Genomic DNA, 14677 nt, shown 5'->3' on the forward strand with positions numbered 1-14677 from the left:
ATTTTCAGCAGTGTTATCATTTAAAACCCAACCAATTTCTTTTCGTGATCTGTTTTTGCTTAAAAAGTTTGCTTTGTTTAAAGTTAATGTAACTTTTTCATGTTTTTCTTATCTGATGCAGTGGCATTTAGATATTTTCGAGTGCTGCCTAAGTTTGTAAAAACTTGGTGCACAGCGCATGTGCAGAAGATGTGCTCCTCCATCAGTCCGCCTGTCCTGTTTGTGAAGGTTCATCAGCTCTGCTGCGAATAAGAGGCTTTATGCAAAGTTTCCAGGAAGCATGTGACTTCCAGTCTAGTGCAGTAGAGGTTTTCTAACTACGACCACATCACATACGTCGCTAATTAGGCAGGGCGAGAGAAAGAGAGAGAGAGAAAAAGAGAGGGAGTGAAACAGAGCAAGAAAGAAAGAGTGCGAGAGCTGCAGTCAGTACTCATTCGTCAGTGGACCGCGATCAGTTCACATCTCTCTTCTCAACACATGCAGTCTCACATAGTCTGAGACAGACAGAGACAGACAGACAGATATAACGGCTGAGAAGAAGACGCCGGCAGACGCTGAAGGAGGTCAAAGTTTTCACAGGGACTGAAGTGGCATGGCTCAGGGCTCTGACAATAACGACACCAGCTACACCAAATCCCCCTCACCGGGCAATAAACAGGTAAGAGACGCTCAACCAGCACCATGCAAACACACACACACACACACACTTCACCAACCTCCTGCAAATGCATTTAAAACATTACTTTACTTACATGGTTATAATGGTAAATCATAAAAATAAATTTCATTTTAATTTACTAAATTATATAAATTCTATATATAATTCAATATATATTTAATTTTTTTATTTAATATATTTTTGTGTGTATATATATATATATATATATATTTTTTTTTTTAATAATATTATAAATATTATTTATATTTTTGTGATTAATTATAATGATTTATAATAATATATTTAAATATATATAATAAACATTTTAATTATTTTATAAATATAATTTTTTATATATATAACATTTTTAAAAGTATTAACATTTTAATTATATTATATAATTACATATAATCAAAATGTATAATAAAATAAATATACAAACAAAATGTGATAAACAATTTTTAATACAAAATTATCTGATAAAAATGCTAAATTTTGCTTTTTTCATGACTGATCTTTATTTATATTAAATTGTAAAATTTTAAAAATATGAGCATTTTAATGATATAATTACATATAATCAGAATGTATATCAAATAAATATTTAAATATGATAAAATGCTGTATTTTGCTTTTTATGTCTGATCTTTATTTATATTCAATTGAATTTACTTCAGTTAACTGGTGTTGAAACACGATACAGCATGCATCTAACCAGACACAATGTAACATACAAAATTTGCATTAAGTTAAATCCACTTATTTTACTGTACATTTCACATGTATTTCCAACGCTGTCTGTGAATGAGTACGTATGTGTCTGTATAGATTTGCACATGTGTTGCACGAACGATTATGACTCTGCTGAGAGGAAGTCATGAAGCTGGTGGTGATTTTAACCTCTAGACTGAACCATTCACATGCTATTTTAATATTTATGAAGCTAATCAGCTTTAGCGTTGAGTAACTGACTCTAACTATAGAGCTGCACACAGCATCACGTTGTGAGAGAGTTTGACAAACGTTAGTGATTGTGAAACTGCCGTTAAGATGGCATGAGGCCATACGAGCTGAAGGTGATCTAACTTCAACGGCCACTACATCCTCTCTAACCTCACCGGACGAGAGAGATGTTTATCACTGAGAGAGAACATGATTCAGACGTAGCAACTGTGAAAATCCTCCTCCGGTTTCTTTACATGCTTCATGCATCAGTGTTTGGACGCTTAAGCCACACGTGAATGTCAGTGCATTAGCAAAATATCAAAACAAGAACCTCTTATTTTGAATAAAGACAGTTTTTGAGCAGTCTGATATATATAGGTTCAAAATAAAGTGTTGTGAAACTTATCTGTGATGTGCATGGCACATATGTGAAGTTTAAGAGAACTGACCTCATACGTCTACTAAAAATAACCAAAATAGCAGTTGATTCATTGCAAATACTAGAGAAGTATGTCATGCCTGTAAATGGGTGCTAAATGCTTCATAATCTACACATAAAGCAGCTCAGCTGTAAAGCAGAAGTTTCTCTGAATTCACCTGAAACTGAGCTAGTCATAGACATTCACACACCTCTGGAGGGTCTCTAATTGTGGGGAATTTGTCATATGGAAAAAGTCAGTCTGACTCTGATTCTTGTGGGTTCAGAAAAGGACGTCAGAGCACAGGGGCTGCTAAGGCTGTGGGAAAAGATTACCCTCTTGTCTCTGAAAATGTCACACCTGTCTGCCACAACATGTGATAAACATGTAGTCATAGAGGAGGGTTTCAACCAAAGTTTTGTTCTTTAAGCTACTAGAATAACAAAAAACATCTCTGCTGAAGAATGGTTTAATGGAAAACAGCGCTGTTATCGTTAACTAAAACTACACTCTAAAAAATACTGGGTTGTTTCAACCCAATTTTGGAGCACAAAACCAGTCTTAAGTAGCACGGGTATATTTGTGGAAATAGCCAAAAATGCATTGTATGGGTCAAAATTATTGGTTCTTCTTTTATGCCAAAAATCATAATGATATTAAGTAAAGATCATGTTCCATGAAGATATTTTGTACATTTCCTACCATAAATATAATTTTTGATTATTAATATGCATTGCTAAGAACTTCATTTAGACAACTTTAAAGGTGATTTTCTCAATATTTTTGAATTTTTGCACTTTTAGATTCCAGATTTTCATATAGTTGTATCTCGGCCAAATATTGCCCTATCCTAACCTCATACATCAATGGAAACCTTATTTATTCAGCTTTCAGTTTTCGGTTTTGTGGTCCACAGTCACAAATGTGGACTATACCCTAACTGTTGAGTTAAAAATTGAAAGTTTTTTATTTAAAGTAAAAGTTAAAGTTGAAATAGCCTACTAAAATTATTAAAACTAACATAAATAAAAATAATTAAAGCTAGATATATATTGGTAACACTTCACAATAAGGTTCAGTAGTTAACTACATTATTTAACATCAACTAAGAATGAACAATAGTTTTACAGCTATTATTAATATTAGTAAATGTTAATTTTAGCATTTATTAATGCATTATTTCAATCACAAGTTATGTTTGTTAACATTAATTAAAAAAAAAATTACAATGAAATCACATAAAACTGCTTAAACTAAAATTGAAATGAACTGAAAATATAAATATAAAAATAAAAGATAAATAATAATAGATAATATAATAATAATGAAGAAAATTGTGCATGATTCATTTGGTGCATGTTATTTTAAATAAGTTTGTCCTCAAAATATTTAATTGAAATATAATGACTTCGGACATGGAAAATAATGTTAACTAGTCATTGTTTAGGCTATAATCTTGTATGTAATTTAATGTCAGTCGACATTAATATGTGACCCTGGACCACAAAACCAATCCTTTGATTTATAAATCATCTAAAAGCCAAATAAATAAGCTTTCCACTGATGTATGAATTGTTAGGACAATTCAATACAACTACATTGAGAAAATCACCTTTAAAGTTGTCCAAATGAAGTTCTTAGCAATGCATATGCGTTGCAATGCAAGTTTTGATATATTTATGGTAGGAAATTTACAAAATATTTTCATGGAACATGATCTGACCAGCATATGCTGTTTTTTTTTTTTTTTACCAGGGAAGTCAAGGTTTTGTGCTGACATACACATGAACTTCTGTGTGCTGGTTTTCAGGGTTCGTCGGACGACGTAAGGAAAGTGATGAGGAGAGAGAAGAACCGGATCGCGGCGCAGAAGAGCCGAATGAGACAAACGCAGAAAGCCGACAGTCTGCACCTGGTGAGAACTTCATCTAAATACATTGTTCATAACACACCTCATACACGATCACATCCATTGACCTGCAAGAAAACAAACAGTCCATGTACTTGGATTGTTTAGTGCTGCAATCTGTGACTTCAAGACAACCAGAAGGCACAGACAGAGCCTAAAACAGTTTAGGAAATCAAAATAATCAATGTCTAGTAAAAACAACCAAGCATGTGAACATTTTAAGAAACGATTGAAGACAAATCCACGACGAGAGATCGCCGCGTCCAGTTGTGTTACAGGCGTGATGCTGATCGACTGATTGACTGTATTTACATGAAGCTTAACTGACCATGTGGTGATGCGTCACGGCTTCTGTCGTGCTTCACACTTGTTGTGGCTCTGGTCTTGTTTGCTTCAGATTCTGGCATTAATTACATCGCGTGGGTGAAACGCTCAGCTGAATCGAGCGGCCGTGCACCTAGTAAATTCTCTGTAATTTAGCAAGAAAACAACAACAACAGTCCTCAAAATCTGCATGATTGTGATTCTTACAGAAATGCAATGCTTTGCATTCGTGCATTCAATTCCTGCTCTCTGAATTCGAGCACACGCCTGTCTAACAGTCGTCAAACCGTTTGGATTGCATTTGGCTCTTAGTCAAAGCCAAAACCCTCTATCACTTTCATTCAGCATCTGTGTTATATGGGTGTTTCCCTCTGGTATTACTCATGTCCTTTCACTCCTCTGATCATTGCACACTCTGTTCCAAGGACTCGACAGAACAGACCCTGTGCAGTTATGCTCATCTTTTCATCAGCTACAAGAATAGATCCTACAGTCTTAAAACATAAGTTTCCAAAAGGGGGTTTTCAAAGCAATGCTGTAGAAAACCATTTTTGGATTCCCAAAGAACCTTGCAGTAAACATTTCTTAATAAGGCCAGTTTTCTTACTGTGAAGATCATTTTAATAATCTAAAGAATGTTTTATCACTTTAAAGAATCTTTTGTGCAATGAAAAGGTTCCATTGGTGTTAACGGTTCTAAATGGAACCATCGATGCCAACAAAGAACCTTTATTTTTAACAGTGCACGATTGATTTAAACATATAGTTCACCCAAAAACTGAAGTTCTGTGATCATTTACTCTCATGTCGAACGCAAAACAAAATAATTTAATTCATGCTTCTGGAGTCAAATTTTGCATGTCACGTTCAGTTGTGACACCTGTGAGACATCAAACAGGGTTTGAAAATGAGTATATGAAAATATGAGATTTGAAAGCTGTGGCTGAGACGAGATAATCATTGAATGAAGACTTCAGTTGCTGGCTTCAGAAGATTTATTGAGAAGACCATATTGAATGGTGACTTGGATAAAAATATGGCTGTGAACGACAGACTTAAAGACTGCATGCACTATATAAAGATCCATGATTTTCATTTTCAGTTTTTGTCTACTGAAAGTTACTTTTGGAAAGACATTTCATCAGCTAAACAATCAATATGCTGTTAAACAACAGTACAGCCCATTAAATGCTCTGTACTACTACCCTTCAGCGGTGTTTTCATTCCTGTCAAAAATTAAATATACCGCTACGTTAACATGATGCACGAACATGATGCATGTTTTTTTATGTAGTTATCTCGTACATGTGGAAACTTTTTTGCAAGATGCAAAATACATACCAGTAAGTACATATCACTGCAGTTTCCAACAGAAATGAACACTAGAGGTGGTAAAACAGTGAACAAGGTATGAATCCTGTGAAAAACATGACATGGTATGTTATTTTAAAACGCCATGGAGCATTAGAGTTTTAGCGCCACTCCTTTTAATTCAGAACTGTGGTGACACGTACAAAACCAAAGTCACATAAAATGTACCATATGTATGTTCATCTGTTCCAGAGGAAAAAAACAAATACAGTTTTAGCGCCACTCAGTGCACATTTCGCATTAAATATGTCACAAAACGTACATGGCGGTACGTGCTTTCACGTCTTGCGAAAAAGTTTCCACAGGTAAATTTTCGTCATGAGATCAGGTTGAGTTTTTTGTAATTTTTAGTGTCAGCCATGACCGTTGCATGTGATTCATCTAAATTTCTTCTTTTGTGTTGCACTGAAAAATCAAACGGTGAATTTTAATTTTTCAGTGAGCTTTGCCTTCAAATACAACAGGCTTCGACACTTACAGAAAAAAGTACAAAACTTAAGTGGTACCCTTTCAAAAAGTACTAATATGTACACTTTATGTACTATTATGTACCTTGAATCTCAACGGATACCTCAGTAAAATATGGACTAGAACTGACACCTTAACACCACCAGAATGCATCTTAACATCCAAAAGAAACATGTTCAATATTGGCACATTAACGCGAACAAACAGTGCGTGTTGACGCAGTTAAATTTCATGTGTTTTGATTAAAGACTTTTGGCCTCATCGGCCTTCCATACATATTTTACACGTGCAGCCCAGTTTTTCTACAATATACGTGCAGCTTGCATACTTTTAATTTTTGGGACTAATTAATTTTTCCACACAGTTGGAAATGAAGAGACCAGCAACAAACTACCGAAGACGGCAAAAACATTAGACATCCGCATTGACGGATGAAAGATACTTGTGAGAAAAAGCATAGACACTAAATAATAATGAATCTTTCTAGTGTGCATACACTATAAAATAAGGTCATATGCGTTCAACTGTATGTGTGTTGACACAGTTTCATGCGTTCCGATAAAAGACTTTTGGCCATGTTTGCCTTCCATATATATTGTATGCACTCAGCCCCATTTTTCTACAATATACATGTAGCTGGTGCACGTGCTTTGAATATTTATGCACTAATTAATTTTCCACACAGTTGGAAAAGAAACAGAAGGGACAGAACAAGACCAACAACATGAACGCTTATGTGAAAAGTTTAAAAAGATACCCACAACTCTACTTAAAAAAAGTCATTTTAGACATTTTGGAGAGAAAAAGCATAGACACTAAACAAGGAAGAATCTTTCTAGTGTGCATACACTATGTAATAAGGCTGTGCGTTTAATGTACGTGTGCGATAACATTAAAAAACCAAGCATACTTCACTCTCAGAAAAAAAGGTACAAAAGCTGTCACTGGGGAGGTACCTTTTTAAAAGTTTCACCATTGTACCTAAAGGATCCATACTGATACCTAAAATGCAAATGAACAGTGTGTGTTGACGCAGTTAAATTTCATGCATTCCGATTAAAGACTTTTGGCCCTGTCGGCCTTCCATACATATTCATATACATTCAGCCCGATTTTTCTACAATATACACACAACTGGCGCATTTGCTTTGAATTTTTATGCACTAATTAATTGTCCACACAGTTGGTAAAGAAATGGAAATAGGCAGAACAAGACCAACAGCAAACTACAGAAAACGGCAAAAACATTAGACATCCACGTTGACGAACACTTGTGTGAGAAAATTAAAAGATACCCAAGACTTTAGCTTTAAAAAATTAGACATTTTAGATATTTTGGAGAGAAAAAGCATAGACACTAAATCAGGATGAATCTTTCTATTGTGCATACACTATGAAATAAGGCTGTGAATTCAACTTAACGTGTACATTAACGTTAAAAAACAAAGCATACTTCACTCTCAGAAAAAAGGTACAAAAGCTATCACTGGAGCGGTACCTTTTCAAAAGTTACACCTTTGTATCTAAAGAATCCATACTGGTACTGGTACCTAAAATGCGAATGAACAGTTTGTGTTGCGGTTAAATTTCATGCCCTCTGATTAAAGACTTTTGGCCCCGTCGGCCTTCCATACATATTGTATGCACTCAGCCCGATTTTTCTGCAATATACATGTAGCTGGTGCATGTGCTTTGAATTTTTATGATTAAAAGATACCTGCAACTTTAGTTTAAAAAGTTACACATTTGCAGACATTTTGGAGAGAAAAGGCATTGACACTAAATAAGGATGAATCTTTCTAGTGTGCATACGCTATAAAATAAGGCTGTGCGGTCAACTGTATGAGTATGCGTACCCTAACCCTAAAAAGCAAAACACACTCAACTCTCAGAAAAAAAGGTACAGAAGCTGTCACTGGGGTGGCATCTTTTCAAAAGTTTCACCTTTGTATCTAAAGGATCCATACTGGTACCTAAAACACGAACAGAGTGTGTTGACGCAGTTAAATTTCATGCATTCCGCTTAAAGACTTTTGGCCCCATTGGCCTTCCATACATTTTGCATGTGCTCATCCCGATTTTTCTACGGTATATAAGCAACTCGCATATGCTCTTTTTTTTTTGCACTAGTTAATTTGTCTACACAGTTGGAAAAGAAACAGAAGAGACAGAACAAGACCAACGACCTAGATGGCAAAAACATTAGATATTTGCATTCGAACTCTTGTGTGAGGAGACTAAAAAGATACCCGCAACTTTAGCTTAAAAATTTACAAATTTTCAGACATTTTTAAGAGAAAAAGCATAGACACTAAATAAGGATGAATCTTTCTAGTGTGCATACGCTATAAAATAAGGGTTTTCCTTTGTACCTAAAGGATCCATACGGTACCTAAAATGTGAACGAACAGTGTGTTGACGCAGTTAAATTTCATGCATTGTGATTAAAGAGTTTTGGCCCTGTTGGCCTTCCATACATATTGTATGCAGTACTCAACCTAATTTTTCTGCAATATACGCGCAGCTCGCATATGCGCTTTTAATTTTTTTGCACTAGTTAATTTGTCCACATAGTTGGAAAAGAGACGGAAAAGACAGAACAAGACCAACATTAAACTAGCGAAGATGGCAAAAACATTAGACGTCCGCCTTACAAATGCTTGTCTGAGGAAATTAATAGATACTGACTACAGTTTAAAAAATTAGACATTTTTAGACATTTTGGGGAGAAAAAGCATAGACACTAAATAAGGATGAATCTTTCCCGTGTGCATACACTATGAAATAAATCTGTGCATTCAACTGTACGTGTACATTAACGTTAAAAAAATATAGCATACTTCACTCTCAGAAAAAAAAAGTTACAAAAGCTGTCACTTTTCAAAAGTTACACCTTTGTACCCAAAGGATCCATAGTGGTACCTAAAACGTGAATGAACAGTACATGTTGATGGAGTTAAATTTCATGCGTTCCGATTAAAGTCTTTTGGCACTGTCGGCCTTCCATACGTATGTGTATGTGTATGTGCTCAGCCCAATTTTTATGCAATATACGCGCAGCTCACACATGCGCTTTAAATTTTTTTTTGCACTAGTTAATTTGTTCACACATTTGTCCAAACATTAGACGTTCGCGTCGATGAACTCTCATGTAAGGAGACAAAAAGATACCTGTGACTCTAGTTTAAAAAATTTAGATTAAATAACAATTAATATAAAGGCATTTTTACACATTTTGGAGAGAAAAGGCATAGACACAAAATAAGGAAGACTCTTTCTAGCGTGCATATACTATGAGATAAGGCTGTGCATTTAACTGTACACGTTCGCTAATGTTAAAAAATAAAAAAGGGAAGCATACTTCATTCTCAGAAAAAAAAGGTACAAAAGCTGTCACTGGGGTGGTATCTTTTCAAAAGTTACCCCTTTGTACCTAAAGGATCCATACAAGTACCTAAAATGCAAACGAACAGTACATGTTGACGGAGTTAAATTTCATGCCTTCCGATTAGAGACTTTTGGCCCTGTCGGCCTTCCATATGTATATGTATGTGCTCAGCCTGATTTTTCTGAGATTAAATAACAATTAAAATAAAGGCATTTTTACATATTTTCGAAAGAAAAAGCATTGACACAAAATAAGGAAGACTCTTTCTAATGTGCATACACTATGAGAAAAGGCTGTGCATTCAACTGTACACGTTCGCTAATGTTAAAAAAAAAAAAAAGGGAAGCATACTTCATTCTCAGAAAAAAAAAAAAAAAAAAAAAAAAATAAAGCTGTCACTGGGGCGGTACCTTTTTAAAACTTACACTTTTGTACTTAAAGGAGCCATACTGCTATCTTAAAGATATATTATTATTACCTAAAGTGTACCTTTTGAAATGGTACTCCCCCATTGGCCTTTTTTATACCTTTTTACCTTTTTCCTGAGAGTGTCTGGGCTTTATGGCACTTATACATGCAATTTGGGGGTAAACACTACTGATTGATGTGATTCAGTCATCTACTGAATGGATTCTGCTTGAGAATGAGATCTGGCCTGATTCACAGAAAACACACAGATGTCAAAGGAAACCAATAAGCAGTTTTGTCTCAGGAAAAGAGTGGTTTGATTAGCTACTTGACCTGCTGTCAGAGTCAGTCCCAACATCCCCCGCTGCAGTTCTCAGCATCAGTGATCTGATAACACGCACACACACGCGTACACACACACACTGACCTCATGCGAGTTCCCCTGAACTCGACCGGTTAAACGCAGAGTGGGAGATGCTGTCCCGACAGGCACATACCACTTACCAGGAACTGCATATCATTTTGATTTTGAGGTTGCAGTTTTTGAGAAATGCACATATAGGTCACACTTCAGCAGATATGAATATGAGAGCGTTTACACTGATAGTGCTTATTATCCTGATGTGTGAACACCTGAACTTTAAACAAGTAAAGGTCATGGCTAAAGCATGGCTTATGTAATGTGTGCAAGTGTTATTATAGTTTTTTTTTTTTTTTTTTGTGATTTTTTTCTAATAGCTTTATTTGTGTGTTTATTTATTTATTTAAATACCAAGAAGTAATTTAATCTATATCTATATCAATATCTATATCTAATAATTTAATCTAGTATATATATATATATATATATATATATATAATTCTGTAAATACAAAAGTAAATGTAAAAGTACATTTTAAGTCAATTTTAAAGTAAATAAATATTATTGGAGTACATTTAACAAGGAAATATTATTTTAGTCTTTCTACTTCAAAATTTCACAATTAATTCAGTGTTACTTGCCATTTCTTTATAATTAATTGTGAAATTTTGCTTACAATTTCTGCAATTTGTTTTTCAGTTGTCGTGTAAATGCACTTATGTCATTATCCAGATGAACTGAATCTAATTTAAGGTTAATTATAATAATCTAATGATATGAAACAACAAATTCACAATCTGCTCCTGACAAACAAAAACACAAGTCCAACGTTAAACATGTTATGGAGGAAACTGATGTACCCATTCTGTGTAAGGGAGACTCACTGTTCTGTGTTCAGTGTAGTATGTGGTTTCGCTCTTCACGGCTATGCTTGATAAACAGGAAGCTGAAATTTCCCTCCGTATGACACGTTTCCTGTAGTGTCTTCTCGTGTGTTTTTTGGTTGAGGCCTGCCTGAGAAACGTGGGCCGACGAGGGGAGTGTTCAGCTGTCATTTCTGGTAAGGTGTCGCTATGGGCCGTGGGCAGATAAAGTTGAATGACGCTTGTCAAAGGGGTTTTACCCTAGAGTGACTGGAAGGCAGCGGAGCGGCTAGTTGAACTGCAGAATGCAGGTTGGTGACGTCGCTGAGCGGGAACCAACATGACCCCCTAGAGCACCTAAAAATAATAGCCAACAAGCATATACACTCTCTTGTCTATTATTATTAGACATATGGCTAGTTTAAATTGGACCTGTGGACATTTATGCAGATTTGTGCCTGTTAGAAGACAATACAGATGAGTCTTGGACTCTTCCTCACTTGTTGTACATCTTAGGAGGGGTTTCCCTTCGGGTTTGTGAGATTATTTTCTGTTAAGCTGTTTTGAAACAATATGCATTGTGAAAAGTGCAATACAAATTAAAATGGGCATTTTATAAATATTTTACATACTGTGACAAACCTTAGGTTAGCAGTTGAGATGTTTAGCAACAGACAACCAATCAGTAGCTACCTCATTAATTATTCATAAGCTTTGACAGTGACAAAAATCATTTTCACAACTGAATAAGCAGTTATAATATAAATAGGTTGCATGTCTATTCAGCCAATCAAACTGTACTGACCTCATAAAAAAATGTAAATAAGAACGGTAACATATTTACAGATGTACAGGTGTAACCGGTGTTGTCTGCGTTGTGTTTTTTCTCTCAGCGTAGTAACCAGATGGACATCAACTGATGGTTTGATTCTTCTTTAATCTGATAAAATAAAATGGTCTTTAAATTGTGTTTTCGCCTTATTTTTTTTTCTGTTAAAGGGAAAGTGCAATGCATTAAGCACAAGCTTCAAATGCAAATCAATCACAGCCTCGATTAAAATGCAAATATGAAAATAAAGTTAGAAATATGATTTAAACATCTTTTAAAGTGATTTTTAAAGTAAAGATGACATTAGATTAATAAGAGCTTAACAAAAACCAACCTCTCCCATGCGGAGAGGGAAGAGGAGGCGCAAAGACAGGAAATTAAGATTATCGTTGCCTTAGAAATTTAAACACATGTACAAATAGAGGCATGTCAGGTATACTTTGTGAATGTTTTTGTGTAATTCCAAGACACAAACAACCGTTTCATAAACCAAACGGTTCTTACCTCATAAATTGTTCATAAGATCGGTACAGTCACAGAAAATTCCACACACTTTGAATCAGCAACATTTTCACAGTTGCATCATTAAACCAGTTATTAAAATAGGTTGGCTGTTTGGCCATTAGGTGTTATTGACCTCATAAATATGTAACGAGGAATGTTAACGGCTTTACAGACAGTTGTTTAACAACAGACAACCAATCATAAACCAAACCAATCGAAACTCATTAATCATTCACTTTTCATACACTTTTATCTTTAAAAGTTTTAAACAGTTATGACAAATATTTAAACAGTTGGTTAGTTGGCTGCTTGCCTGCCCGACCAATCAACGTTCTGACCTCATAAATATGTAAAGAGAAACGTTTAAGGGATTTAGGGAGTTTTTTTTAGCAACAGACAACCAATCATAAACCAAACCATTCTTAGCTCATTAATTATCCATATGCGTCACAAAATATTTCACACACCTTTTTATCTTTCAGATTTATCAAACAGTTATGACAAATATTTTCACTATTGGATAAATAGTTATTAATTAGGCTGCTTGCCGGTTGGATCAATCAACGTTTTGACCTCATAAATATGTAAATAGGAACGTTGAATACTCAATACCCAAGATTAATCACTAAACCAGGATTATATAAAAGGTATTCCATGCTTATGGATTACTGTGTATGTATTTTGCGTATTTTGTAGCTGTGAGGACCTCTAGAGGACGAAACTGCGGAATGTAAATATACTTACATACTCCTCAGAAAATGTACATTATCATAAGGCAATGGCTGTTTGCACTAAGTGTAAATAGCGATAGAGGCTATTTACACTAAGTGACCAACCACTTCCAACTTCGCCACTGGAGCAGTTGTTCAGCAGGCGTCTTTTGTAAAGTTGACTATCCCAATCACACGCTCGTGGGCGGAGCTAGTGTAAATAGCCTCTGCCAACAAGGTGGGCTGTTTGCACTCGTTGTAAATGGACACTGGGTTATCATAATCTACTGACTTCTGGAGCTTATTAAATGTATTTTCTGTTTTGTTTGTGCTGTAGGAGAGCGAAAGCTTGGAGAAGGAGAACGCAGCTCTCAGGAAAGAGGTGAAAAGACTCACAGAAGAGGCCAAATATCTGTCCACTGTCCTGAGCAACCATGAGCCGCTGTGCACGGGCCTGAGCGGGGCGTCCACGGAGCTGCTGTACGGAGCGCACCACGGCGCCTTCCACCAGCACATCAGCGTGCCGCACTACCCGCTCTGACCGGCAGAGGCCGCCGGAGTTCCGCATGGAATCCGCCTATGGGCGACAATCAATGAACTTTGGTTTGAGTCATAAACCACATAAACGGAGTCATCAGCGGGCATTTAAGTGATCTTAAAAACATCTAGAGAAATAAAACAAAAGCCTCCAGATGTAACGATTTTTTGTGACAATGATATATGACATTTTATTTTTTTTCTTGTCTAAAGTAAAATAATCCCAGCTCCTTGAAAAAAACCTCATGTCTGTAAAATGCAAGCATCTGTAGTGTTAAACGTCGGCTACTTGCAATGGTGCATGGCAATGACACAATGAATGTTTTCAATTTAGATTTCATTAGAAGCCAGTCTACTGATTCATATGATCATTTATTTTATTCAATTTCTGTGAAATGTTAAAGAGATGACTGGACTTCATTCTAGGAAAAATGATGTTGATTGTGTATCCTGTTCACAGATAATATGCGTGAATGTTTTTCTATTATGACTCATTTAAGATGTTAAATTGGTCAAACATTCTGAATGTACTTTATACACAATTCTAGCTGATAATTTTTATTCTAAACCCTTTGGGATATTCTAAAGTTGTATGAACTGGTGCGTTACCTTATATCTCAAATGTGGAGAAAGAAAAATTTGTATCTGTGATCCTCTGTGATCACCTGTGGGAAAAAAATTAATAAATAACATGTAAAATATACAAATTTCATGGATTTTAACAAAGCGGTCTCTCTGTTTTATTCATCAAGAACAAATGCGTGAAGTAGCTAATTTATTTTCAGAAAGAAGTCTGGTCCTTCTGTTAAATGCATGTGTTTTATTAATTATTAACATGCCTAGAAATCAGGCTATTTAAAATAAAAATCTCTGCTCCTCCCATTCATAAACTCAAACCAAATTCTTGTGTTTAAGACTGCGTCCTAACCAGCCGTGATGTTAAAGAGTCTAACGTGAGTTAAAATATCATTTGTGACCTT

At 35.4% G+C, this 14677-nt stretch overlaps 1 protein-coding gene across 1 annotated transcript; it reads left to right on the forward strand.

The window, feature by feature from the left end:
• Positions 1-322: 322 nt before the first annotated feature.
• Positions 323-14475, forward strand: batf (basic leucine zipper transcription factor, ATF-like). Its single transcript, XM_051092147.1, has 3 exons — positions 323-661; positions 3836-3940; positions 13498-14475. Exons 1-3 carry the CDS (start codon positions 596-598, stop codon positions 13699-13701), a joined length of 375 nt encoding a protein of 124 aa, XP_050948104.1. The 5' UTR covers positions 323-595; the 3' UTR covers positions 13702-14475.
• The last annotated feature ends 202 nt before the right edge of the window (positions 14476-14677 follow it).

This window comes from Labeo rohita, chromosome 20, assembly GCF_022985175.1.
Source record: "Labeo rohita strain BAU-BD-2019 chromosome 20, IGBB_LRoh.1.0, whole genome shotgun sequence".
Lineage (NCBI taxonomy): Eukaryota > Metazoa > Chordata > Actinopteri > Cypriniformes > Cyprinidae > Labeo > Labeo rohita.